Below are 25,653 nucleotides of genomic sequence, written 5' to 3'. Positions count from 1 at the left end.
TCAGCTGCTTTCCTGCAGCCATCCCATCTGCCCCTGGTGTGTCCGGCACTGCCAAAGCACGTGTCCTGCCGCTCTTCAATCGCCGAGCTCCAACCCTTGACCAGAGGGCAAATGGAAAAGCTTTTGGTAACTTCCAGCTGATCTTGGCTGGGAATCCGTGACTCACAAAGGAAAATATTCCCTGCCGGTGGCTTCACAATCAAAGGTCAGGCCGAGCTCACGCTGGAACCTGCAGAGAGCCTTTCCACGGTCTCACTGGCAACAGCCTGGGCACCAGGCTCCTTGTTCCATCCTTGTTTTTATTTAGGAAGGCAGACTGGAAGGCTGTAAGCACTGCTGCACATCTGGCGAGGCGTGCCTCCCTGGAAAATCTGCCTCACCAAAGGTGAGCGGCCGCGCTGGAGCCGCGCGCTCGTCCATCCCTCCAGCCAGCCCGCAGCTGCTCCCATCCCACTCCGCTTTCAGATGTCGAGCTGCAGCAACTGACAAAGCTGCACTGTAGTTGCGAAAGACAGTTTTCTGTATTTCCATATGGTGTGAAGTCTTCAGAAGGCTCAGCTAATTTTCCCTGAACAAGTCAGACTTTTCTCATCCCTCCCTGCGCGCGACGATCTGTCCTCAACACGCTGAGCTGCAGCTAGGTCCCATTATAGCCTTTCCTTCCACAAACATCATTTTGCTCTCAGCCTGCTTCTCCAGACTGTGTGACCTTGTGGAACGTGCCCACTTTAGACCAGAGAGCATTTCTTCCAAAACTCCATTCCTACTCGAATGCAGGCACAGCTGATGTGTATCTGTGACAGCAGGGCCTGATGGGGGGGCAGGGGACGGTGGCTACCCGCCTGCTCCTGAGCTAGATCATCAGATGATTAAAGCTGGGCTGCTGGAATAAAACCAAGTTCTGGAAAATACCAAACCTTCAGATTAAGTTATCTACTGGGACAGAAAAGCAGAAAAACCATGCCAGCATTTTTCAAGCCAAATTTAATTGACTTAAAAAGAATTTAAGATGTTTCTTATAGTACTGCTTTGGCTGGGACAGAGAGAGGGAGAGATGCTGCCCCACTCCCTTTGCCTTCCCTGGAATCAGAAGTTTCTCTGTTCCTACCCACAGCATGGTAAAAAAAAAAAAAAAGAGAAAGGAAACAAACACCAATCACATTTACTACTGTATTAGCTGAGAGTTTAACACTTAAAACAAAGAAATGGTTTAAAATGTCAGTGCTGCTCTACTCAGAGAGCCCCACTCCAGGACACACACTGATGGACAAACCGAACACTCTGCATGCACTGATTGAAATGCTGGATGTGAGGCAGCAGTGAAAAAAGCTAAATTAATCAATTCTAGATAGCACTGTCATGATATGCAAAGCACAGTAAGGTGCAGAATTCTCCCCCCCTTTGCAGAAACAGCCTACAACAAAGCAATTTCAGAATTTAGCAGCATGAATAACAGAGGTCCTGACCATTTCCAAGGAAACCAGTGTCAGAGAGAAAGTCAAAGCACTGCCATTTTGTTTGATATGACCGTACGGTTTGAACTTTTATGTTTGTATTTTGCATTTTTGAGCTGTTTCATTACATTTGGAGGTTGTCCTGACATTGAAAACTCCAGCTAATCTGCAGGAGCTACTATTTCTATTTTATTTAAAAGCATGCAAGCTTGCAAGGTACACAGTTACCTTGCAATAGCTGCTGAAAGGTTGCCTTCTGAATCAAAAACCCCCAGCATCAGGAGGGATGTTGAAAACGTCTAACAGGTGATGCCACAATAAGGCACACTCCAAGTCCTCTTTATTTTCCAGTGTTAATGTGCAATCTTAACAGAAAGCTGGGCAGGCTTTCTGCTTCAAGCTCTTCAGGCAGACTACAGGTCTGGAAACTGGGAATATAACTTTGTTAAAGGGAGTGATAGACACCTCCATTGCAATACCATAAACTACTCTGGCTACAGACAGTTGAAGAATCTCATAGCTGTAACATTCAGTCTGAGTTATTCCTTCATACTGAACAGTTTGCTTTGGAGACGAGAGACTAATGAAATTCTTAATCTCATCAGTGACAACATAAACCAATCATCTAATTTTGAGTGTCAGGGATTTGCTGCTTCCTTCTCACTGCGTTGGAGCGAATAGAAAAGATCATGAACTGCATTCCTGTCTTGGGTCTCTGCTAAGAACACAGTGGATCAGAACTGCTCCGCAATCATTCTTTATAGGCTTGCCATCTTCACGTGCAACAGCATGTAGGTCCCAGTGACACCTCCTGGGATTGGATTGAAGTTTCCTTTGAAAACAAACAAAAAAGCAACCCTCCTTACCTCAGACTTCTTCAAAACCCTGCTCATCTGTAGCAACTCTGTGTGTCACATGAATTTCCTCCAGTAAAAGCAGGACCCCATTCATCTCCTGCAGAACCCTGCAGCCTGCTCCCCACAGCACAGCCCAGCCCAGCAGCACCTCTGCTTACAGCTCTTGCAGAGCACCCAAACCTGAGTGCTGTGCACTCCTAAGTCTGCAGCACCAAAAGCAGAGCGTACAACGAAAAAGTGCAATGAAAAGTTCTGTCTTGACTCAGCGTAGAGTCAGTCCTCCCTTTGCATGCCTGGAACAGTGCAGTGTGTGTGTGTGATTTTCTAAAAGCACGTGAATCCCCCCCATAAAAAAAGCTCCACATCCTGGTTCAGATCTGCTTCTGTACCACATTTCAACCCCTCATGCTCAGATTTTTATTTATTCTCTTTCATATTCTCCCCCCTCCCGCATCATTTTTCATGGAGCCACAAAGCAGCTGAGTTCACAGTTCAGATACGTGGTTGTAAGTTCATTTCTCTGGACAAAATGATTCCCCTGCATTTACACGAGTGCAGTTCTCACCTTCTGAAACTCAGCAACCAAAGAACTGCTAAACCTGGAAGTTGTGTGCCCCTCCCCATACCTCTGTCCCAAAGACAGCAGACTGCAGGCAGGACCCGCTGAGGACAAAGGCATTTGCTGTTCATCTATTTCCAAACAGTCAATATTCTTGCAAACTCAGGCTAATAACTGTACTTGAAAAGTCTGTAAATAATACAACATTAACTTTTAATCCCATCTTCCCCGCTCTGACATATACTTCCTATTAAAACCAAAGTTATATAAGGTTGAATCGAGGTTGCTTTTTAATATTACATTAACACTATTTACCACGTGCCACGCTAATCCCCCCTTTGAAAAGGGAGCATATTAGCAATTCTGAAAGCTTATGTTACCATAGCAATAGTCTATCACTGTGAAATATTTATATAACGTCTAACATTTTCACTATGCAACAGCCATCTTCTGGACTGCACTTCCCACTTACCCCGCGCGTGACATTTCTTCTTCGTCCTGCACGACGGAGCCAGGTGAAGCACAAGGCCAGAGAGCTGACCTCCAAAAGCCCCGTGGTGTGCACACCCCAGAGTGGCATCTCCAGCCCAAAGCAGCCCCCTGCCCACCACTTACCTTGATGTGCTCGTGCAGCTGGGCCTCGTGCTGCCGGGAGAGCTGCTCGTGCTGCCGCTGGAACTCGGCGATGAGGATCTGCCTCTGGATCTGCTGCTTCTGCTTCAGTGCCAGCAGCTCCTGCTGCAGCTGCTGCTCACGCAGCGTCGGCTCCGTCACGGGCATGGGGAATTGGTGGTCCAGGCGCAGATCCATCGGGACTGAGGTCGGGGCAACTTGCAAGGGCAGTGCTGTGCTCACATCAACTGCGGAGGGAGAACACACGGGGGAGATGAGCGGGAAAAAAAGCACGATGGGAGACAGAGCTTTCCTCCAGCCACCATCTCCTATGAATACGTGCATTTTCTCAAAGCAAAGAACTTCAGTGAACTGCACGTGACCCTGCTTGTTATCACTCCCAGCCTGTGTATTCAAACAGGCATCTCTATTGCGCTCTGCTAGCATCACTTGAGATTAGATGGATAAATATTACTCCGGGACTTCGCAGCAAAGCTCCATCTTGTCTTACAGCTGATCAATTCATGGACTCTTACGGTCAGAAACACGAAGCCCTCAGTAAAAATTACACAGAAAAGCACCACGCTCTGTATCCCTCATAATAATTTTTTTTGAAAGGAGCTTGAACAGAAGTAAATGGATAAAGAAGAATCGGAAAAATCATTCAGGGCTCCTGTGACAGCCCAGAGTTGCTGCAGCAACCAGTGAGGAGCAAATAGAGGGCGTGTGGCCATCAAGAACCCAACTGAACAGTCTGCACCTAAGCATCACGGCTCTCACAACTGGAGTACCACTAAGGTGAGGACTGAATATTGTGACAGATGCTGAGCTCCAGCACTCCTGGAACAGCAGCAGTTTCATCTGGCAGCAAATATTGGGGACTTCACGCTTCAGCCCCATTTCCTCCAAGCACAGCAGCTTCAGACTCATCTCTGAAAGGAGTCAGAACACAATTCAACAGCTCAGCTGGGCGTTACCACTTCAACCCACCAAATCAAACCCCTGGTGATCCGAAAACAAATCCTGATGCAACAAACACACAAACCCACACCCTCCCCTGGCCGGCCTTCTCCAAATGTATACATTATATATATATTATTCCAGAGCTCCTGAAACATCCCCTGAGTATGATTTGATGCAACTCCACAGTCCCAGTGCTGGAGGAGAGCTCCAAGTAGTTAATGCAGGAGGATCAAACCCTGTGATCAGGACAGCAAGCCAGGCAGAGTTCTTGGTGAGCTACAAGCCCTATAAACGTACTATTTTTTATGCCCAGCATCTAGCAGCGTCCTCTCCCATCTTTATAGAAGAGCCAAGTTACAGGCTGTAGGGTGAATACTCTGAAAGAACAGTACCCACACAAAATAATGAAGGTGGACAGTGTATTTTTGTACGGCTTACCCAGATTGTATAAAGTAAAACTGGTAAATTAGGAAGGGCTTGCCTGGAACTACACACAGGAGAGGGATCTCCAACAAGAAACCCTTCCCCAGTGGTGGTCAGCCCTGAAATGGGGTCTGGGAGAGGTGGAGCCAGGCTCCACCCCTTCTGGTCACACAGGTGCATTGCCTTCACCTGTTCTCCTGCAGCTGACTCAGTGCTCACCTCAGGTGATCCATCAGTGGTTCAGGCCACAATTCAACACTTCCCATACACAATCACAAAGCGAGTCCCAAGCTTAGCAGCCGTAAATCCAGTTCTCTTCGCTACAGAACACGTAGTTTGTCAATGTTAAATGTAATATGCCTTGAAACGCGTATTTTTCTACGCACAACTCTGAGCCAAATTCCCCATTTCCTAAAAGCAAAAGCCCCCGAGTGCCTGGCACTGCAGCCACAGCTCCCATTCATCGCCCCGCAGAGCTGCGTCATCCCGGCCTCTCACTATTTTGGTCTCAAGAATTGGAAACGCCGCGAGTTCCCAACAGAAGCTGCGAGCGCTTCTGACCTACGGGGCCCTCCTGAAAACAATAAAACCTTCTCTAGTTAATGAAGACATCATCAAAACAAAAAAAAGCCTGTATTCTTATGAATATTTTATGGTAGACCAGAAAATTGCTTTTATAGGTTCTGCCTTGAGAACGCATTAATACAATCGGATTCATGACGTTAGCAAAAGCACAAAGACTATATTCAGAGTTTTAATGAGAAATGCCAAACCCGTGAATTAGAAGATCTCAATTACAAATAATAAACTATCTCCTGTTACCCTGCCTCTTCCTTCACCGCAGGAACACAAGGCAGAAAACAGGAGGAATTATTAGCATTATTATTTAACCTAGGCATGTGAGGATTTTTTTCCACGGTCCGGTTACCATTATTTTTACACCAAGTTAGAAACACTCTGATGCTTTTCCCTCCCCACATAAATAAAACATGGCTATACATCAAAGGCCGCCCGCGTGCCACACGTTAATTAAGACCTGAAGCATTCCAGCCCTCATCGACTGCAGGCACAGAGCGGCCTCGTGGTGGCTGGGACTGTGAATTTGGCATCTCCCAGCCTGCCCACACCATCTATCAGATCAACAGAGGAAGGCATCTATTGGTCAAATATGTATTTGCTGTAACAGACCGATCGGAGCAGTTTGCAAAGCAAGAGTCCATTTCCTATAGAAAATGTCTGGCACTAACATCGTTTTACATCAACACATTATCAGTGTCACACGCTGGGCTTGTCTGCAACTGAACTATCACTATCACCTCTCTACGAGGGCAGTTTGGAAGGGATTAGAAGAGGGAGATGCAACTTAGGTATGTGTATGCATTATTTAAATAAGAACAGCAGTAATAACTGTATTTTCTCCCTCTTCTCTGAAACAGCATTTTCACAGGAGTCCTTAAAGGATTGGCAAAATAGAAGGATTCGGTCCTGAAAGCACACTAAAAGAAAATTTCACTACGACACCGACACGGGGTCTGTGAAACATTTCCATTCAGATCCTGTTTCAGTGCAACCTTTACTGAAGCTGAACTTTAAGAAGACTTTTAAAACCAGTTCTCCAAAAACCATCACCATTTTCATTCCCCTCTATCTCAAATCAATGCCAGCTTCAAAGAGGAACGTGCTTCCCCAGACCTCCCTCCCTCCAGCCCAGGAGTCCCCAGATCTGCTGTTGAGTTGAGAGAAGACAAGGTGACAAAGAGGAGAGGAATCAGAGACGTACCACCACGTGCCCACGACAGCGTGAGCTTAGCAACCAAACCCTGCTGGGCGAGCACTTGGGCTCCTACAGGAACACACAGCTCCAACTGGACGTCCCAGGCCACCGCTTTCCAGACACTGCTGACTCAGCTTCTCCTCTCGTCCTCTCCATGCTTTACTTCCAGCTAACGAGTTTGCTTTCTAATTACTGGTGTGCCAGTGTTGCCCTCTGGCTGGGTTCTGCCAATAGCAGAGCAGCAGCCTTTCAGCAACAACAACAAACTGCAAAATCAAGAGACCGTGCCCTGCATGTGCAGCGTGATGGCGTGCACAGATCTCCCCCCGAGCTTTATTTTCAGCTGCTGGCACAGGGGTCCCAGAACCACAGTGTTAATTTGCAGGGGAAGGAGGCATGCCGTGGGGCTCAAGGCAGTGGCCCCGGGCAGGCGGCTGTGACCGTCACCCGGTGATGGGGACACAGCTCTGCTTCCCAAAATGTCACAACTTGCTGAAACACGGAGAGACAGTGAGATCAGGGCTATTAATAGCAACGAGCTGCTGCAGTATCTGCCTGCAGTGCCGGGATGAAAGCAGCGTGCTTTTGTGTACACCCTAAGGAAGGGTCTGAGAGCACTGTTGGAAGGCCTGGAAGACACTGAGCTGCTCTGAGCCTACAGCGTGCTGATTACTACAGAATGCCCCAAAGAAAAGCAGTATTTCTCCAGAATAGTTAAAGAAAATAGCATCGTCATATGCATCCAGGCCACTCTCTAGGTTCACTCTCAGCCAGCCATCTCAGCTGGGACTCGGAGCTTGGCCATGGCACGCTGCAAGCATCTGAGGGAGCCGCAGGCTGCCATGATTCCTCCCCTCAGCCTCCCCTACTCCAGGCTGAACAAACCAAGGGACCTCAGCCTCCATCATTGCCCTCAGACCCTTCCCTGTCTCTGCAGTCCTCCTCTGGACGTTCTCATGCTGTGGCACCCAACCCGTGCCCAGTGCCGGAGGTGAGCTTGCAGCAGGCAGAGCAGAGCAGCATGACTCCTTCCCTCACCTGGCTGGCAGGGCTGTGCCTGTTTAAAAACAAGAGCTCTAAAGGTTTTAACCTCTCTGTGTAAAACTAAAACAACACTCCCCTAGTCCAATCAGGAGATGGAGCCATCCCCCAGAAGCAGTCAGCTCAGCACGCCGTTGTTTTCGCAGAGCTGTGTGGGTGAAAGCAGAAGCAGCCTGGATCCTTCCTCAGCACACAAGCTATGAGCAAACAGCCGTGAGATTTCCTACGAGCACCACACATGCTGCAGTTCAGCAAGGGCTGGAGTCATTCCCCACTATGAGAACATGTCATGCTGCATGAATGGGAACCGAAATTAATCATCCCATCAGCCATTGAAACACATCGTGAGGCACCACACTGTAGGCAACAGATGGAGTTTTAAATGTCATTCACTCATTCATGGCAAAAGAAAGTTTCCTCTCATTACTACCAAGACCTGAAAGTCATGATCAGGACACACAGGGATTCTGGATTTCTAGAATCAACTTTTTTGATCCTAATTCCTTCACTTGCTCATTAACATGAATTAGCAACCTCTGTGAGATATACACGCATGTCTTATCCAGGAACGTAAGGAAAATAACACTTGGAGACCTGATCACATATCCTGCTCTCTCCATCTTAGACTTAAAACATTACGTCTCTTTACTAGAAGAAGTCATCACTAAATTACATCAGCAGCAGATGGAAATAACACTCTGCAGTGTTTTGAAGCCTCAGAACAGCACATCATAGTTGGGAAAAACGCAGACTTTCCCAGCTGAATACCGGGATCTCACAGGCAGGAGCATCTGCAGGAAGGCCAAGCATCAAACCCTGATAGTGCAGATGTCTTCAAGAGATGAGCCTGGGCAGGACAGAGTGCTCCAAAAGGAGACATCCATTGCACTGCCTCCTTGTCTTGTCGTTCCAATCAACAAATGAGCACTTTGGATGATGTCAGTCCTTTTACTGAAATATAAAAAAATGGAATCAAAAGGGTAAGCTTGGAATGCAATCTCACATCAAAAAGAAAAGAAAAACCAAACTTCCCTCTCCTTCAAGGACATACCTGAGAACACAATTGCACCTGCACCTCATTTCAAGCATTACTCAACAAATGAACCTCTCTGATCCATACGGCTGTTGGTTCTACAACTCCTCACTTTACCAAGATACCTGACAGAAAAGGGAGGTAACAGACCCACGCAGATTTCTCCAGTGCTTTTTTCTAATCCTACCCTGATCTCCCTCGAAAACAATACTTCAGAAAGGAGGACAGAGGAGATGAGAGGGGAAAAGGACTCGAGTCTCAAGGTGAGACAATACATGAAAAACTCCACCCAACTAGGTATGCACAGCAGGGTCTGAGGGACCTGGGCAATCTGACCTAGCGTGTGGCAGCCCTGTGTACAGCAGTGGGGTTGGAACTGAGTGATCTTGAAGGTCCCTTCCAATCCAAGCCTTTCTACGATACACAGCAAAACTGAGTTACACAGATGTCTGGACAACCTGATGAGCCAGCAAAGCAGTGACCCTACATCAGCAAGAACGCAGCAGGTGAGCCAGGAGTCAGAGGGGACTTCCAGGAGGACAGCACATGCTGCATCTCCTCCTCGCTCTCATCAAGGTCTTCCCATTGTAACCCTTGCTATGCAGATAGTGGGTGTTAGGGCAAGTTCACAGAACCTTCTCAGTTTGAAGGGATCCTTAAAGGCTACCTCGTCCAACTCTCTCCTGCAATGAACAGGGATACCCACAGCTCCATTAGGTGCTCAGGGCCCCATCCAGCCTGACCCTGGGTACCTCCAGGGATGAGGCATCCAGCACCTCTCGAGTCAACCCGTGCCACTGCCTCACCACCCTCACTTTAAAAAACTTCCTTCTATCCAATCCAAATCTCCCCTCTTCTAGTGTGAAACCACTTCCCCTTGTCCTCTACTCTACCACAAACCCTGCTGAAGAAGTCTGTCCCCTCTCCTACCAGGTCTCCAGGAGATGCAATGAGAACCAAAATGGTTTTTGCCTGCGAGTTGGGATGGTGCCAGCTGGTGAACAGCCAGGCCATTTGAATGAGTTGCGCGATAAAAGCAGCTCTCGCTTGGAGGAAATGCTGTCAGCTTCCCAGAGAGATGGAGGGAAGCTGGGAGATCAAAGACACCTATCTGTAAGCTGGAGGAATGCTGGTCCTCGGCCAAAACCTCACAGAGCACACGCAGCCAAGCCAAAAGCAGCAGCAGCACCAGTGCAGAGCTCAGGGCTGGTTGCCACCAAGGGAACTGCACAGCAGCAGCACAGCATCCTCCGAGATCAGCATGGTCGCTCTGTGGCAGCCAAGGCTTAGCACTGGAACATGCAATGCAATCTCCTCGGTCATGGAAAAGCAGCAAAAATAGCAGCTAAATCACAAGCTGTGAGAGGAAAGAGCTCAGCAGCTCTCACAGAAGTGCAGGGACTGCTGAAAGGGCTGCAGTGTTTTCAGCAGTTTATTAGAAACCAAGATCCTGGTGCCACACAACCAGCAGGCAAACAGCCACAGCTTTCTGTATTGCTCTCTGGGGCTTTTGTCCTCAAGTAATTCTAACATGCAGGTGCATAAGCTGTATCAGGACTCAGGATGGTACTTCTAATGCATTCAGAATGAATAAAGTTAATAAAACGTGCTATTTTAAGAGAAGGCAAAAAATCAAACAGCTTTCTAGAAAAATTCAGACAAGCTCAAAACAGTCAGGCTCCACAACACGATGCAGAAATGACACTGATGCACATCCTCATCTCCCCAGAATGACCAAATGCTGTCTTAACACAAACACTATAAAACTCTCACTTAAGATTTCTATAAAAATGCTTCAGAAAAGAAAACCACAGATAAAGTGGGGATATTTAAACATAGCAGGCTGATAAAGGACTGAGTAACGACAAAACCCTTTTGTTAAGGAAACCCATTTGAACCAGCATGGGCTAAGAGGAACAATCAGCCTTTCAGTTAACTAGATGCAAAGCCCTCAGAGAGGATGGCAGATTCTTCTTGCATCCCCCATCCTGGTAGTACACCATGCATGACGAGTTTCCCAGCGTCACAGCCATGACTCTCTCTCAAAGCAAGCTTTTTCTTGGCATTTATGTACAGCCTTCAAGCCACTGACATCAGCATGGCCTTTTAAAGATGGAACAACAATTCAGCAGTCATCCTGCTGAAAACATCCCCAGTCTGGGAAGACAAGAACATTATTTCCTTTATCGTATTACACGGGCGCTTTTCCCATGTCAAGAGTGACACGGGGATGAATTTTAACACAAGAGCTTGCACCAAACAGAACCACAACAACACAACAGTTAAGATTCAGTTATTTCACAGAACCTTGAATTTTGCTCCTTCAGGTTTCTGGAGTTAAAGCTGCAAGTATTTTATTAAAGCACAAGAGTTGGGTGGCAGTATCTTTATGATGACAGAAAGATCACTGCCCGTCCACCCCACGCACACAAGTCTTTAGTGAACTGGCTGCAATTCAAGAGTCCGAGGCTTTGAGAACAGTATCTGAATTTAGCAAGACACCACTCAAATCAGTGGTAGCTCAAGCACTTGAAATACCCATTTCCTTGTTTAGGTGGGACACAGAATGGCTACTGCCCACCCCTCACCATTCCTCCTGCCATTCAATTGCAGTTACCCACTAAAGCAAGAAGACATTAAATACATGTTACATGGCTCACAAGAACAGCTTGCCCTAAAAATGAATGCTCTATCCCTGTTCTGTATCCTTACTCTGTTGGATGACTTAACCACAACTGAACACTGGAGCCATGACCTGCATTCCCATAGGGCTCTGCAGAGGAGGGCAGTAGTTGACTGTGGTGTGTACCATCACTGAAACAAAGAACGTTTACTTAAAGGTTGGATGAAAGAGGACAGATATCTAAATGAGGTCCCTCTTCTATTCCTTCATTGTGTTTTCATCACCTTCCCCATGGCACACATCGGTCTTGAAAACTCTGGTAGCACGCATGGAAGAGTAGAAAGCTGGACTCTATCTGGGTACAGAAGTGAAAGCCTCTCCTTTATTTCAACACCACTATAAGAAACTTTAAACTGAGAAGCATTCAAGACAAAGAAATAATTCATAGCCACACTAAATTTGTGTTACTTACTATCTACAGTGCATTGACTACAGCTACCACAACACGTAAGCAAGAATTTCCCCTGTTGTTCCAGAGAATCCGGCTTTACGTTGCATAAAAAGGTTTTGGGCATAACTGTAGGTGGTGCAAACATGAAAGAAACACTGTCATGATATATTAACTACAAATCACAGCCAAACTGAACTCTGTCAAACCATCTTCACAAAGAGTCGTGCCATGAAACATTAAGTTAAGGCAGGGAGGTTTGCTCGGTGTGCAGCTGAAGAGCTTCCAGAGTGGGAAAACCAAGGAGGAAGAAAGCAAGTGGCATCATGTCAGCGAATTTAACATTCTGATTTGGGAAATTCTTCTTCAAAGGACTGGAAATGGATAAAAGGCTTTGGTCAAAACCTAAAGGGGTTCAGCTAAAGAGGACACTAGCTTATGAAGATGGGACATGCCAAAAAGCATTCAGAAAATGGCACAAAAGAGGTAAGAGCCGTGCAGGCAAGCGGCTGAAGAACAGCTACAGGGGGTAGGGTGAAGAAGGCAGCTTTTAAAGGCAAGAAAGGGAAGGTTAACGTTGATTTAGTGTAACTAGAGAGAAACAGACAAACAGAGATGGAAACAATTTGCCCATTGCTGTCTTGAATTAGTGCATATCCTCGTTACTATTGAGAAATCAATCGACAAACGAATGTCAGCGGGACAGTTGTGTAACAAACCAGAGATGTGCACAGCTGTAGCTTAAGCAGCAGCTCTTACCCCGAGGCCTCACTCACCTGGATGAAGGGAAAGAGCTCACCAGCCCACTATGCTGTCTGTCCTACTCGCTCATATGCAGGTACTGTACCAAAATCTCCCTTCTCTCTCCCTCCACACCACCACCAGTTCTCTCATTTTTGCACTGTGCTTGCCTCCAGGAGCCCCAGGCTGTGCTAGGCACTGGAACATAGGGCAGGAGCCAGTAACAACCCTGGAGAGCTTTTCAGCAGGAAAGGGAGGCCAGCAGAGGGAGGACGATGATGTTTCCCTTCAGATCTTCTTTTTCCCAAGGTTCAGAAAGGGATTAATAACCCTTCTTTCCCCAGAGGGAAACAAGAGTGGCAGAAAAGCGAAGGTACAAGCTTCTCAGAGTCTGTCTGCAGACCCAGAATCTATTTTTACAGCACATTTCAATACCTGAAACGTGTGACAAGGATGGAACGTTCAGCTCTTCTCTCCAACATTTCTGTACAAAAGATTTGTTTCAAAGAAGGCAGCCAGAGCTAACCAGATCACGACCAACCCAAAGCTTCACCTGATAAAGCTCCTGCTTGATGCTGATACACAATTCATAATCGACAGAGATGCTCTATATAAATACTATGTGATTTTCAGCTCTCTTTAAGTAAGCAGCACGTGTTTTGCAGCCTCACCCCTCCAGTCTGAAACTCCTTCTGTTTTTTAAGAAACGTTGGACAGCCGTTTGTACAAAACTTTTTTTTACTGCTTATTTCTTATTTTTCTTCTGAGCAATATGAAAATAAAGAAAGCAAAAGCTGCTGAAGAGGCAACTGGAGCTCACGTGGCACGAGGTTGTGCTGAGCTCTGGGGCAACTCACCATTACCTCTGCAGTGATGTCCTGCTTCAAAGGTGACAACGTGGCATTTTTGGTTTCTAAAGCACATCATGTCATAGGGAACTTTAACTTCAAGTCAGGAGTTTCTCGTATCATTTAGAGAAAATCTTTTATAACATTACTCCTTCACGATGAGTAGCTGTCTCAATATGCTATATCATATAAAGAAAATCTCAACTTACAGGTTTTTTTTGTACAGAATTCAACCAATAAATGGATACCTGAAAGATTACAGAAACAGTCATCCTTGCACAGAAAGCCAGAGCATTTGAAATACTCTTAAAACACAACAGCATGTATGAAAATGAACTGCTTAGCTCTCTTTAGCACATCAACCTCAGAAAAGCAATTCTTGCTCATAAATCCTAAAAATAGAGAGAGTAAAAAGAGGATTTTACTTATAAATAGCACTGATAAAAAATTACAGTTCCAGTAACTAGTTTTTAAAATGTGTCTTGAACTCAAACAACCACAGAGAAAAAGACCACAGTGGCCAGGAGATGGTGGAGAATACACCACCGTGATGGATCTGAGGTGGGCGAATCCATGGAAACTGCAAAGCAATTGGGTTATCATGTGCAAGCAAGAGGGCTCTTGGGCTGCAGCAAAGGGCCTTTCATCTTGAAGAAGAAAGTTTACATGGGGTCAAACTAATTAGCAAGATGAAAATGCATAGTAGTTACTGAGAAGAGTGCTAGATCTGCCCCCTTCGCTTCACAAATGTGCCTTACCAGATGGGAATCCTTTGCAAAACATGAGGAACTGACCTAAATGTTTCTGGGTAGTGTTTGGTTTTAAATAAAGTGCAAAGCTAGGCAAGGTAATCCAGTGGCACTCTGTGTGATGGACTGCTTGAGTGCATTCAGAGCTGCAAGATGAATCCCAGACCACGCATCCTCTGCCATGCCAGAAGGCAGTGCTTGCAGGCCACACAAAGCTTTTATACCCTGCAGCACACCAAGGCTGCAAAAGCCCCTCTGCTTTGCTCTGCTCTGCTCTCCCAGCTCCCAGAGGAGCTGCAATGGAGCTTCAGAAACAACCTTCAGCAGGGAGGGAAGATAAGAGTCACATGGACAATTTATTAACTATTCTCTGATGGTGTACCAGCACAGAGAGAAAAAACAAGCATGCAATAACATAATTTAACCAAGCATAGGCTCTCATTGCACAGGAGCCCTCCAGCCTCTTCCCAGAAGCTGTTCTTACCCCAGTGCACAGCATCTCCCTGAACTCTTGAGCCTTAAGATTACAGCTTAGTTCTCAGCATTTCCAAAACGCATTTGTCACAGGTTTGGATATAAATAAGCTTCTAGAAAGAGGGAGATTTCTGTGTTTGTCTACGTGTCAGACCATCCATCTTAGCTACCAAGACAACAAGTAGAACTTAAAAATACATTAGGTTTCATGTAAACGTTTCCATGCTGAAATACAGCAGTCTTAAATCAGTGCAGTCTAATCCTCCTGTGATTTAGCTTGCTTTAATTTGCATGCTTCCACTTCACAGCTCATCTGCCTCAAGCTCGCTTCCCTCAAGGTACCAGGCTTATACTGCAGAGCCCTGGTTCAGCAGGTATCATGCTAGAGCATCATCTCCACCATGCTCATCAAGGGTCCCTTCCAACCCAAACCATACTGTGATTTTCTAATTTTTAAGGATATCTACATGAAGTTACTGTAAAGAAGCACTGACAGCTGATAGTACATTATTTAGCAAGGCAGTTGGGCCCTATTTCCAGGGAGAAAGCATACAAATAGCAAACACCAGAGCCACTTCCCACAACACACTAACGCCTTCAAACTGATACGGAAGGTCTGCTATAACTGTTTACAGATAAAAAGAGAACGAGATAAATCTGGCTGCAGCTGCAGGCAGGAAGTAATATCCTGATCAGCAGTGTGTACTTACAGGTAGCAAAGCTCATTCTCGGCCTTACCCAAAATTTGACTTCCTTGTCCAGTCACCATTTTATCAGAAATGATGTCTTTGAAGTTTTAAGTGACGTTACATTTGCCTGCACTGCACATTTCTGGTGAGCAAGCCCGCTGCATTTGGTAGGTCACACTGCTTTACCATCTGCTTTATGCTTAAGAAACGAGTTGTTTCTGAAATCCCTGGTGTTGTACACAATCATATCATGACAAAATCACTGCAGGCATAACAAGAAGCCATTCGATTTTGTGTCGCCTCAATGTAAAGACTCGTGGCTAATGGAAAAGTGTTAGTACCAAAAGCTTGCACGAGAGCTCCGTGAAGGTATTTAGTGGCATCTGTCCTTCTGCCCACTCAGCCCCACGCTGGGTGGGGGTGCCTTCCCTGGAAAAGTCAGTGTGGAACAGCCTGAAGGACACGGTCAGTGCTGGGGACTGCTGATGGCACTGCTCAATGGGACTGGTGCAGAGAGATGCCTGTCCACCGCCTCCTGTCATGCAGCAGGTAACAGCTGGAGCTCAGCCACTCCAGCATCCATCCCTGGAAAGCTTTACAAGTGGGAACACAGGCAGATTAACAGAAGATTAAAACAAAAATCACATATTCAACACGTTCCTCCAAGAAAATAATCGCAAGGTTTCACAGGAAGCCTTTCACAGGAAAGGTAGCATCATTTTTCATTAACCATGTTCTAAACCTCAATAAAGACAGCTTTTAAAAGCTCATCACCACAGCATGCTGAAAGTATTAGTCCTGGGCTATAGATAAAGGCAGGTAGCAACGCTGCTCACCCTCAACTCAAAGTGACCATGTCTCTGCAGCCTGACATATGCAGCAATGCAGAATGCAGTTACTTGATCAGAGCATGCACACCAGAGTGAGGAACCTGTGCAGTTGCATGCCACTGCACAATGGGAAGCTAAACCTACAGCCAGAGAGATCCTTCACTGCCTGCTTCTTCCTCTCAGTGTGATCCCAGGTGCATGAAGAAGCTTTCTCAGCCATCCTATCTATGACAAAAATACGGCAACACAACAGGCGGGTCCCTACAGAAGGAAGAAAAATATTCAGTCAGGTCTTGGAATTGATGCCTGATTTCTCCTTTGCTTTGACCATAATCTCACACGTGATGCCAGCAGCAAATCCATCTGGCACATGTAAGACTAAATATCTGCTACTTGTGAAAATGAATGTCTTAAAATTAGCATACATGTTAAGGTTGGGCTTACAATAGCTTAAAGAACAAAGGAGTTCAGCGACATTTAAAACCCTCTGCTCCTTTACCAAGGAAGCCTAAATCAGTTTAAAGTCGAAGGAAAATGGGAAGGTTCCAAAATCCAGGAACACTCCTAAGCACAGCCCTCAGCAGCCTGAATTTGCTTGAACAGTGACTTAGTTTATCTGACAGGAGTTAAACAGTTTCCTGACCACAACATTTCAAGACACCCTCTTCTTGATGAAAACCAACAGCACAACATTCAGGACAACACCACTCTCCTTTGCTCAACAGGATCGACAGTGGCAGGTAATGAGGCAGAGACAGAGCTGAATCCGTTAACGATGCAGAAGATTTAAGAAGGGTTTAATCTTCATTATCATCTACGTTGGAGTTAGAAGTGTTCTCAATACTTGCAGACAGCTATGTTCGCCAACTGATGCGCAACGTGCTCTTTTAGATGTAAAGCGGTGTTTAGGGATAAAACAGCAGTTAATGCTATAATTCAAACATGCAAAATAATACCAGCATTATACAATGGCTACTTAGAAGCAGTAATTTTCATCATATGCAGGAATCCGCTTCTTGGGATAAAGAGCAAAGAGCGTTTCAAGCTGCACACCAACTTAATATCTACTGTGCCCTACCAACGCTTGAAGAAAGTGAATCAAGTAGCTTTAAAGAGCTAGAAACTTAATATTATGATGACTTCTGCATTGCATGTAATTCTTAGTTGTCGGTCCCCACATGCACTTCACCCAAAAGTGAGTTTTCGCCTCGTGCTGAAAAACTGTGGCCTATTTCCTGTGCTCTTATCCTGATGTCGACAATCCCAACCACATCAGTAATTCTGTTAGCTCTTTGACACGTAGCTAGATCCCTAAATTGGAGCCTGAGTTCTTAGAAGAATATTGGGAAAAGCACACGCTGGTAAGCACGTGAAACAACAGCACAAGAGAGCTATTGCTTGGCAGAAGCGTATGAGTATTTACGAGCTTCAGGAATTTGGTCTGATTCAATGATGTATAGAGACAAGTTGCCAAGTAACTGCATTTTCTGCTTCTCTCTTGGCGTGGCACTGCAGCAAGCCTTTTCAAACCTAGCAAATGGCATCAAAACTTCAAAGCTCCCTTCTCTGTGCAAGAAAACATGAAACGTTTCCTTTTTACAAGAACCCAATTTCCTTTTTACAAGAACCCAATTTCACAACAGAGTATATCCGACAAATGATTTTCATTGAATACGAACAAACCATCCTTTTTGACTCTGAAGACGTACAACTGGCATCTGTAAGTAAGTGTTTTAAGGGGGAGGAGGGATGGTAAGCCAGCAGAGGTAGCATCTAAATCGAATCCAAACTCTCTTCCCTTTGGTTGAAGGGGGAGAAGCAGTTACAGCATTACATTTAGATGAGGGCAGTATATCAGCATAGTCTGCCTGCACTTACCTGAACATTGAACAACACTGAGTGCTTACAGGCAACAGAAGAAATTCAGCACTTAAGATGGCTGCAAAGAACTCACGCGGTTTAAATGAAGAGGGTTGCCTTGGATGTAATATTCAAAAGGGGTTTTGGAAAGATTTCAGAAAGGTGAGCTGAACTCCAGGATGCAGTAGCTGCGCCATTTCACACTTTGGTTGAAGATACGCACGCACAAAAGCGGTCTCAGGACTAGATGCAAAAAGAAACGGTCTTCAACCGAGCAGCTGGTGAAAGCACATAGAAGGCTCTGCTCTAAGGAAGGAAGGATTTGACTTCAGATGGATAGCAAGCAACACAGATCGTAGAATCATACAACGTCCTAAGTTGGAAGGAGCCCACGGGGACGATCAAGTCCAACTCCCGGCTTCATACAGTAGCACTCCAAACCCTACGTCTGAGAGAAGTACTAAATGCCCCCTGAACTGCAGCAGATTGTGGCTGTGACCTACTCCATGCCCACCACCCTCTGGGGCAGAGTCTTTTCCTTACCCCCATCTGACCCTCCCGAGCACAGCTCTGTGCCATTCCCTGCTGCAGACTCCATGATCCACCCCCCCCAGCTGCCTCCGCTCTGGGCTGAACAAACCAAGGGACCTCAGCCACTCCTCACACACCTTGCCTTCACTGCCCTCCTTTGAAAGCTCTACAATTGCTTTATGCCCTTCTTGTACTACAGCACCCAACCTCCCCCCAGTGCTCGAGCTGTTCCCTAGTCTCCCCAGGCCTGCACAAGTTCTGGAAGGCTGTAGAGATGAAGGTGACAGATCTCTGTAAGCTCATGATCTCCCTGATGCTGATCACTCCCCATGAACGCTTCACAGCTTCGCTGCCATCTGCAGGAGCAGCATTTGCAGGGAAGCAAGTCAGGCAGTTGCTCTCGAAAGGCTTTGTGCCCCTTTCAAAGCAGCAAAATCAGCCCTGAGCGCTGCTGCTATAAAAAAAATGTGCAAAGACAGCACAAGAAAAGGATAAGGCACAAGGAGTGAAAATGCAAACGGGAATCCATCAGGCACCCAAAGCCAGGCTGATTTTCTGTATCACAGAAGGTGCAAATCACAATGCTGTGAACATTCCCTAACCAACGTTCCCTGTGATGCTCCAGGAAGGCAGAAGAGCATCCCCAGACCTGCACTACGTGGTCTGACACAAGAAGCCTTTACTATGAGCTAATTTCCTAGCTCCTCTGCTGCCACTGCTCAAAATATAAACCAACCTCCTTCCTAAGAGCATCAATATATTGTGTCATCGCTGTGACTGTTAAAAAGGGAAACCTGTGGGTTGCTTTTATCATTTTGGATATTGCTTCCATTCCGTTAGTGCACTGTGTGGTTAACAGAATGAATAATGCTAAATAGCACTGCAGACGAGATATTTTACAGATAGTATAGATAGAAAGATTATTGTGATGGAAAGAAACAATCAAAATAAGGGAAAACGTGCACCCATGTCCTAGGCTCACAGTAGGAAACTCCAAAAGCCCTTAAATGGGAGAGGTGGAGCCAGACTGCACCCCTCCTGGTCACACAGGTGCATTGCCTTCACCTGTGCTCCTGCAGCTGACTCAGTGCTCACCTCAGGTGATCCATCAGTGGTTTTAACCGAAGTTAAAACTTTTCCCTATGCTTTCATCCCAGCTCTCTGCAATTTGAAGGATTAGTTTATTACCCTTTTGCTTCTATTTTTCAATTTTTCATTTTAACTACCTCTTCCCCTCCCTTTAGAAAACAAAGGCACAATCAGAAATAAGCAGCTCACCACTGATAATCCTTATGCCTCTTACACATGGCAAGCTCACCTGCCCAGCCACAAAGCTCTACAAACAAGCATTAGCAATAGGACTTCAAAAACTCCCATGGAGAGATTCTGGGAACAGTAACTCTTTTCCCAGAGAGCACAGAATTTCAGAGCAGTGTCTGTATGTCTGAGAGTGGGATACATCCTCCCATTCTGCCCCAAATGAAGACAGGGCACAATTAACCGCAGAACAGGAGACAGTCCTGTTGGAGAGCACATACTGTGACAGAAACTGCTCCTGATGAGGGTAACACAAGCCCTGCAATTACTCCTCAGCCCTCCCTTCTCATCCTACTTGATTGAGTAGCACTTCATTTTTGAAGCACTGGGGAGAAACTCTTCAAGTGGGTCATGTAAGTATGTAACAGGAGAAACAAGTACTGCGATGCTATTCAGGTGCCTGTTTTTCCCTTATTCGCTCTAATTACGTTGTCTAGCTCTTAACAACAAACCTTAACGAGTAGAGAAATATGGTATGGGTTTGCCTGACACTCAAACACTCACCTCTTAAAACACGTTGGGTATTAATATCAGCAGTTACAGAATCACAGAAGAGCAGAAGTGAAAGTTTACCATTCAACTTCAAGTACGCAGCCACTGTTACTGACCCCACAATGAGTAATCCCTGTGCAATTCTGAATTTCTGAGGCACCACAGGTACATCACAAAGTGAAGCTTCCTACCAGCAAGCCACGGGGACGGTGGTCACCACAATTTAAGACACAAGTTACCAGGACAAGTCCTCTGCTGCTTTCCACAGGAACACCAATTCTGGGGGTCCCTCCCTGCAGGAGGTCAGGTCAAGGTACGAAATCACCTTGACAGCATACACCCACTTGATGCAAGATGGATGGGATTCTCCAGCTTCCCCCGGGCTGTGTTTGGATCAAGATACTTCTGTCACAGCCCTGACTCAACCCTCTTCTTCTCCAGCCTTTATCCTGCCTTTTCATAGCACTACCTTATAACCTGTAGGAACCGGGGGCTTGCGACTCCATAGCCTGAAAAAACAAAGCTGAGGATAACAAAGACCTAGATTTTGTGTAACACAGCTTTAGGGAATGACAGTTCATCTCACAGCGATCTACACGTAATACGCATGAATTCTTATGGGTTTTATACCTATGTATACGTAAATTGGTGGACAGATGTGTGTGCACGTCCCTTTTTTCCTTTCTTTCCCTTCCCTTCTTAACCCCAGTAAATGGTCCTCTTGCAGCGTGCCAGCACAACATACTTTCTGCCATGGAAAACTGGGTTGCTTTTTAGCCCCTATTTACTGCCTGAAGTAGAAAGGCACAGGAGGAGCCATTCTCTCTGGAGCACCCTAACTGGCTCTAAAACCCAAAACATATCTTGTGAGGCTAAATACCCTCTCACAGACGCTTCAAACAGCATGCAAACCCAAACTGTGCTACACATTCAGATTTCAGGGGATGATGCTTAGTGTTTCTGTTGAGCTCTGTGCCTCTGCTCCCACCTGGGAATGCCCCATGGCTACTAGCAGCAGCACAGCAAATCCTGTTCAGCCTGCGCAACGCCATCTTTCACTCTGAAATACAGTAATAAAGTCTGTTCAGAAATAATTTAAGAAGATTCATGCAAGTGACAGACGGGTTCCTGAAGCAGCCTTTTTTTCTTCCTGTATATTTAGAGGTAGGTAGCACTTCCAGCTCGGGCTGCAGCTCAGTCTGGGCAGGCAAACGTGCAACGGCTGAGCACAGAGTCTCTGGGTTTGGAAGGGACCTCTGCTGCTTGTTTGAAGCATGCTCTTTTCTGAAAGCTGGAGAAACCAAGTAAATATGCTTCTGGACCCCTGGATCGAGGCACGCTGCATTTGAGGGTGTCACATTAAGAGCACTTCAGCACATTAGGTAAAAGGAATTACTGTCAGTTTTTATCAGCATAACTTAACTGCTCGGTTAAGTAAAATCCTCCGCCACGTAGCCTGTGCTGAGACAGACGGGGCAGGTCTAATACCATCTTAAGAAACTTTCAAGTTAAATAAAAAGCATATCGGTTTCTTGGCTTACTGTCAGAAGAACATGAATTAGATCTGCTTGCTTTTTCCTGCTGGTGGATCACAAATAAAATCTAGTGCATTCACCTTCAGGTGTGTTTAGTAATGACAGAAGGAAGTAAGAACATCATTTATGACCGTGAGGATTAAGGAATGTTATCTTCGTGACTGCACACCAAAATAAAAAGCAGCTCTGTGTTATAAATATTTATCAGCAGTAAGGAGATCAGAGACATGAATATGCAGATGGGACTCGTGGCACAGAGCTGCCGTGTTGTCTTGAACAGCATCAACTGATGAACACACACGATGGACATCCACTCCTAATACTGCACACCTAGGACCACGTTTTTGGGTACTGGACAGGCACTGGTTGCATGAGAGGAGGTGAGATCTCTAAGCTCCACAGGCACCAGAAACATCTCAGGGCTGCAGTGCCTCCACATCCCCCTGGGCATTGCGGCAGAACAACTCTACAGGGGCAACACCAACCAAGTGAGCAAGACGAGAACCACTCGACACTGCTGCTCTGCAATGTGTGGGGAGAGGATTTTTGATGTAGGAAAAAAATATATATAAATATACACACGCAAACAATGAGGAAGACACAGGATTCAGAGCTGCCCCATTGCACAACCCCTCAGGGAAGATGCCCACACCTCGGGGTTGGTCACGGCCTTGCCGATGCTGCATGGGTAAGATAGCCCTTCTCTGGCCCTAAGGGCTTATCTCAGCACAAGTTACACTGCTTTCCCCTAGCAGTAAGCTATAAATAGGACGGCTTATGGGAAACACAACAGAAGCAAATGCCAGTTCCTGCTGGTTGACTCAGGGCACAAGAATAAAATTCAGACTGCACCAACTGCATTTACTTACGAATAATCAGTCATGAAATGCAAAGCTTTTGCCTCTTGGCAAGCCAGTTGCCAACAGAAAGCGTGAGCACAGTATTTTGTTCAGGTCTCCAAAGTCCTCCATTTAAACAGCAGCAAGGCTACTGTTGTTTCAATTAAGGAGGGCAACTATCAGGAGAAGCTCGACCAAGATGTTCCAAGTTCAAAGAAAGTACAAGAACAAAGAATTCAGACAGACCGTATTAAAAGAAGAAAAACACGCTGAAACGCAGGAAACCACTGCCACTTCTCTAAAGTGTTCTTTTGCCTCCACCATTTCACATCTTCCCCATTTAAAACTCCCCTGGTGCTGATTTAACATTGAGAATGCTCTAAACATCTTCCAGACATTGCAATGGCTTTCATCCTCAGACGAGGTTTTTTTCTCAGTTCTTGTCACCGTCTTATTTCCCTTCATTTCCAACACTTCAGAAGCCCAGATTATTTCCTGCACATTCTTTTTACCTCCATCCAGCTCAGCTGCTCTCACAACACATCATTTGCTCAATAGGAGCTAACTGTAGATGCACGTAGAAAACACGGCCGTGGAATGAATTAGTCAATGTACTGCATTTACCAGAATCTATCTTGTATTAAAGACAGCAAAAATAAATGAATAAACAAGGAAAAATTCTTACTGCCTGCAATCCTTGATGCTAATAGGAGGCTTAACGTGGAACAGTTATTTTTTCAAGCTTCACCTTCCTAACCACCACGCAGACCGACAGCTGCTAACGCTGACTCGAGGTCTGGTGCCCAGATGATCACCTGGGTATGACTAGGACCAAATTAATTTTAATTCCCTACTATCTGCTGCAGGTATCGAGCAGGTGACAGCTACAACAAACCCCTAGGAAGACAGGCAGAGACTGTTATTCCTGGGGAAGGAAAGCCAACTGACTTGCCAAAGGTAAACGAGCAAGCTGGCACCAAACGCAGAGCTCCTCATTCCAGAATAATGAACCGCTGGAATGAATGATGGATATTTTTAAGCCCTGTGAGGAGCTATCGCATTCCCTCAACGCCTGGATGCCTCTCCAGTGCACAGGCCATGAAGTACTGCTCACACAGGGCTTCCAGGCCAGGCCTTGAGGTGCTGGGGATGCTGCACGAGGAGCCTTGCTATTTATGTCTACCCTCTTCCAGAGCGCTGTCTGCAAATCTGAGACACTGAAGCATCAACGCCAAACAGGGTGCTGGCCTACGTACCTTAAAAGTTGAGAAGAGCTTGATGAAAGCTCTTTACACCAGCTGAAAGAGTTGATTTAAACAAATTCCCCAACACCATAGCTGAAGCTTTCAGCAAGGCTTGTGATGAGGTTCAGCTTCCCAAGAAGAGTGCCAGTGAGGAGCTGCCCCTTCTCAAAGAAGGCAGGCCAAGACCACTTCTGAAACCTCAACACAGGGGTTCGTGTGGTTGCACCTTTTTTGGGACTGCCATTTCAGATCTCTGAGTCGTGATAAACACGCTGTCATACCCTGTTCATAACCATCTTCCAAAGAACACATTATGGCTGAGGAGCATGAACTACCCTGATCGTCAGCCTACACAGACCAAATGGTACAGAAACTGCAGCAGAAAATAACATGGTCTAATATTATTTTAATAAAACAAATCCCTCAGTATTCAAAGGACAGAAATAAGCTGTTACTACGTACAACTGAGAACCCCTTAAAATCTTAAGGTACCTTTGGAACAGTGAAAAACCGTGCACAAATGCAGTTCCTCCCATTGCTTCTACTGTTATTACTCATTCAAAGGCCCTATTTTAAGAGCTTAATCAAGTTTTTGAAGACTTGAAAACATATTGTGTTCATCAATTTCACCTGAGAAACAATTGGCACACAGGATCCACTCTACTATTGAAAATAAAAACCTCCCATTTGTCACGTACCCCAACGATTCCGGATCTTAAAGACCTTCATGATATCATTACAGCATGACTGCCTTCATGAACAGGACTACAAATATGGGTTAAGGAGGGTGAAGTCTGACCTAAATTTCACTGAATGTGCCCTTGAGTGTCACCTGGAGAGCTGATACAACAGCTTACCAAGAATTCTTCTCAACAATGGCAATGGTCAGTCCCTGAACGTTGTTAGAAACTTGTAAATGAATTCACCTCACGCAATCCACCAGCAAGAAGTATAGCAGGATAAAAAATATATAGAAAAGTATCATTAAAAATGTGCAGTACATTTATTCTGTATGATATTACAATTACAGTTCCATGTCAGTGATTCCAAAGCCTTTTATTAGATCATAAAAACTTAAGACCAGCTTATAATGAAATCTCTAATCAAATATGAATGAATCATCCAATATGACACAATTTCTTGAATGAAAAACAGATGGAGAAGTAGTAACAATTGAGTGGTTTAAGTCACAAGATATTAGTTAAGCCAAAGGAGCAGATATTTAATCATAAGCACTTGTTTTAAGTTAAAGGAGACACCGGCTTAAGGCAGACCTCAGCTCAAGCCATTTAATTGGCAAATGACAACTCAGCATTAAGTGTACACTTAAATGAGATCGCTCTAGTGTGAATGAGCTTATGGCTCCATATGCGATGCAGAGAAAACTGATTTCACATCTGCTTGGTGACAAAGCCACGGTCTGATTGGAAGAAGACGGCGAGGAGGGAAGGGGACATTCCCACAGGTACTCTTTGAGATGCTGGAGAAGTGATTTTGGAGGACAAGGACCCAGGAGATCAATACTGGTGAGCTGGAACATTCCCATTGCAATCCAGCTCTCAAAAGACCTTACCTGCTGAAGGCAACATCCCTTCTTTCACGCCCTGAACGCTTGACATCAAAACAAATTTAGGCCATCGATGCAAACGCCATTCAACTGATGTTCACTCCATTGTCCAGTGACAAAGCAGAGCCATATATACAATCCTGAAAATCA

The 25,653-nt window shown here is 45.6% G+C and overlaps 1 protein-coding gene across 9 annotated transcripts in view; it reads right to left on the bottom strand.

The window, feature by feature from the left end:
* HDAC4 (histone deacetylase 4) overlaps nucleotides 1-25,653 on the bottom strand; it is a 194,022-nt gene that overhangs the window by 96,894 nt on the left and 71,475 nt on the right. For all 9 annotated transcript variants that reach the window (XM_065750742.1, XM_065750744.1, XM_065750746.1 and 6 more), the window contains one exon: nucleotides 3,486-3,730. In XM_065750742.1, coding sequence (XP_065606814.1) covers nucleotides 3,486-3,730 — 245 coding nt within the window. The remainder of the gene's footprint in view (nucleotides 1-3,485; nucleotides 3,731-25,653) is intronic.

The sequence above is a fragment of the Cyrtonyx montezumae genome, unplaced genomic scaffold, assembly GCF_038088225.1.
Source record: "Cyrtonyx montezumae isolate F1298 unplaced genomic scaffold, pur_monq_1.0 scaffold_7, whole genome shotgun sequence".
Taxonomy (NCBI): Eukaryota; Metazoa; Chordata; class Aves; order Galliformes; family Odontophoridae; genus Cyrtonyx; species Cyrtonyx montezumae.
This window is presented reverse-complemented; position numbering and strand designations above follow the sequence as displayed.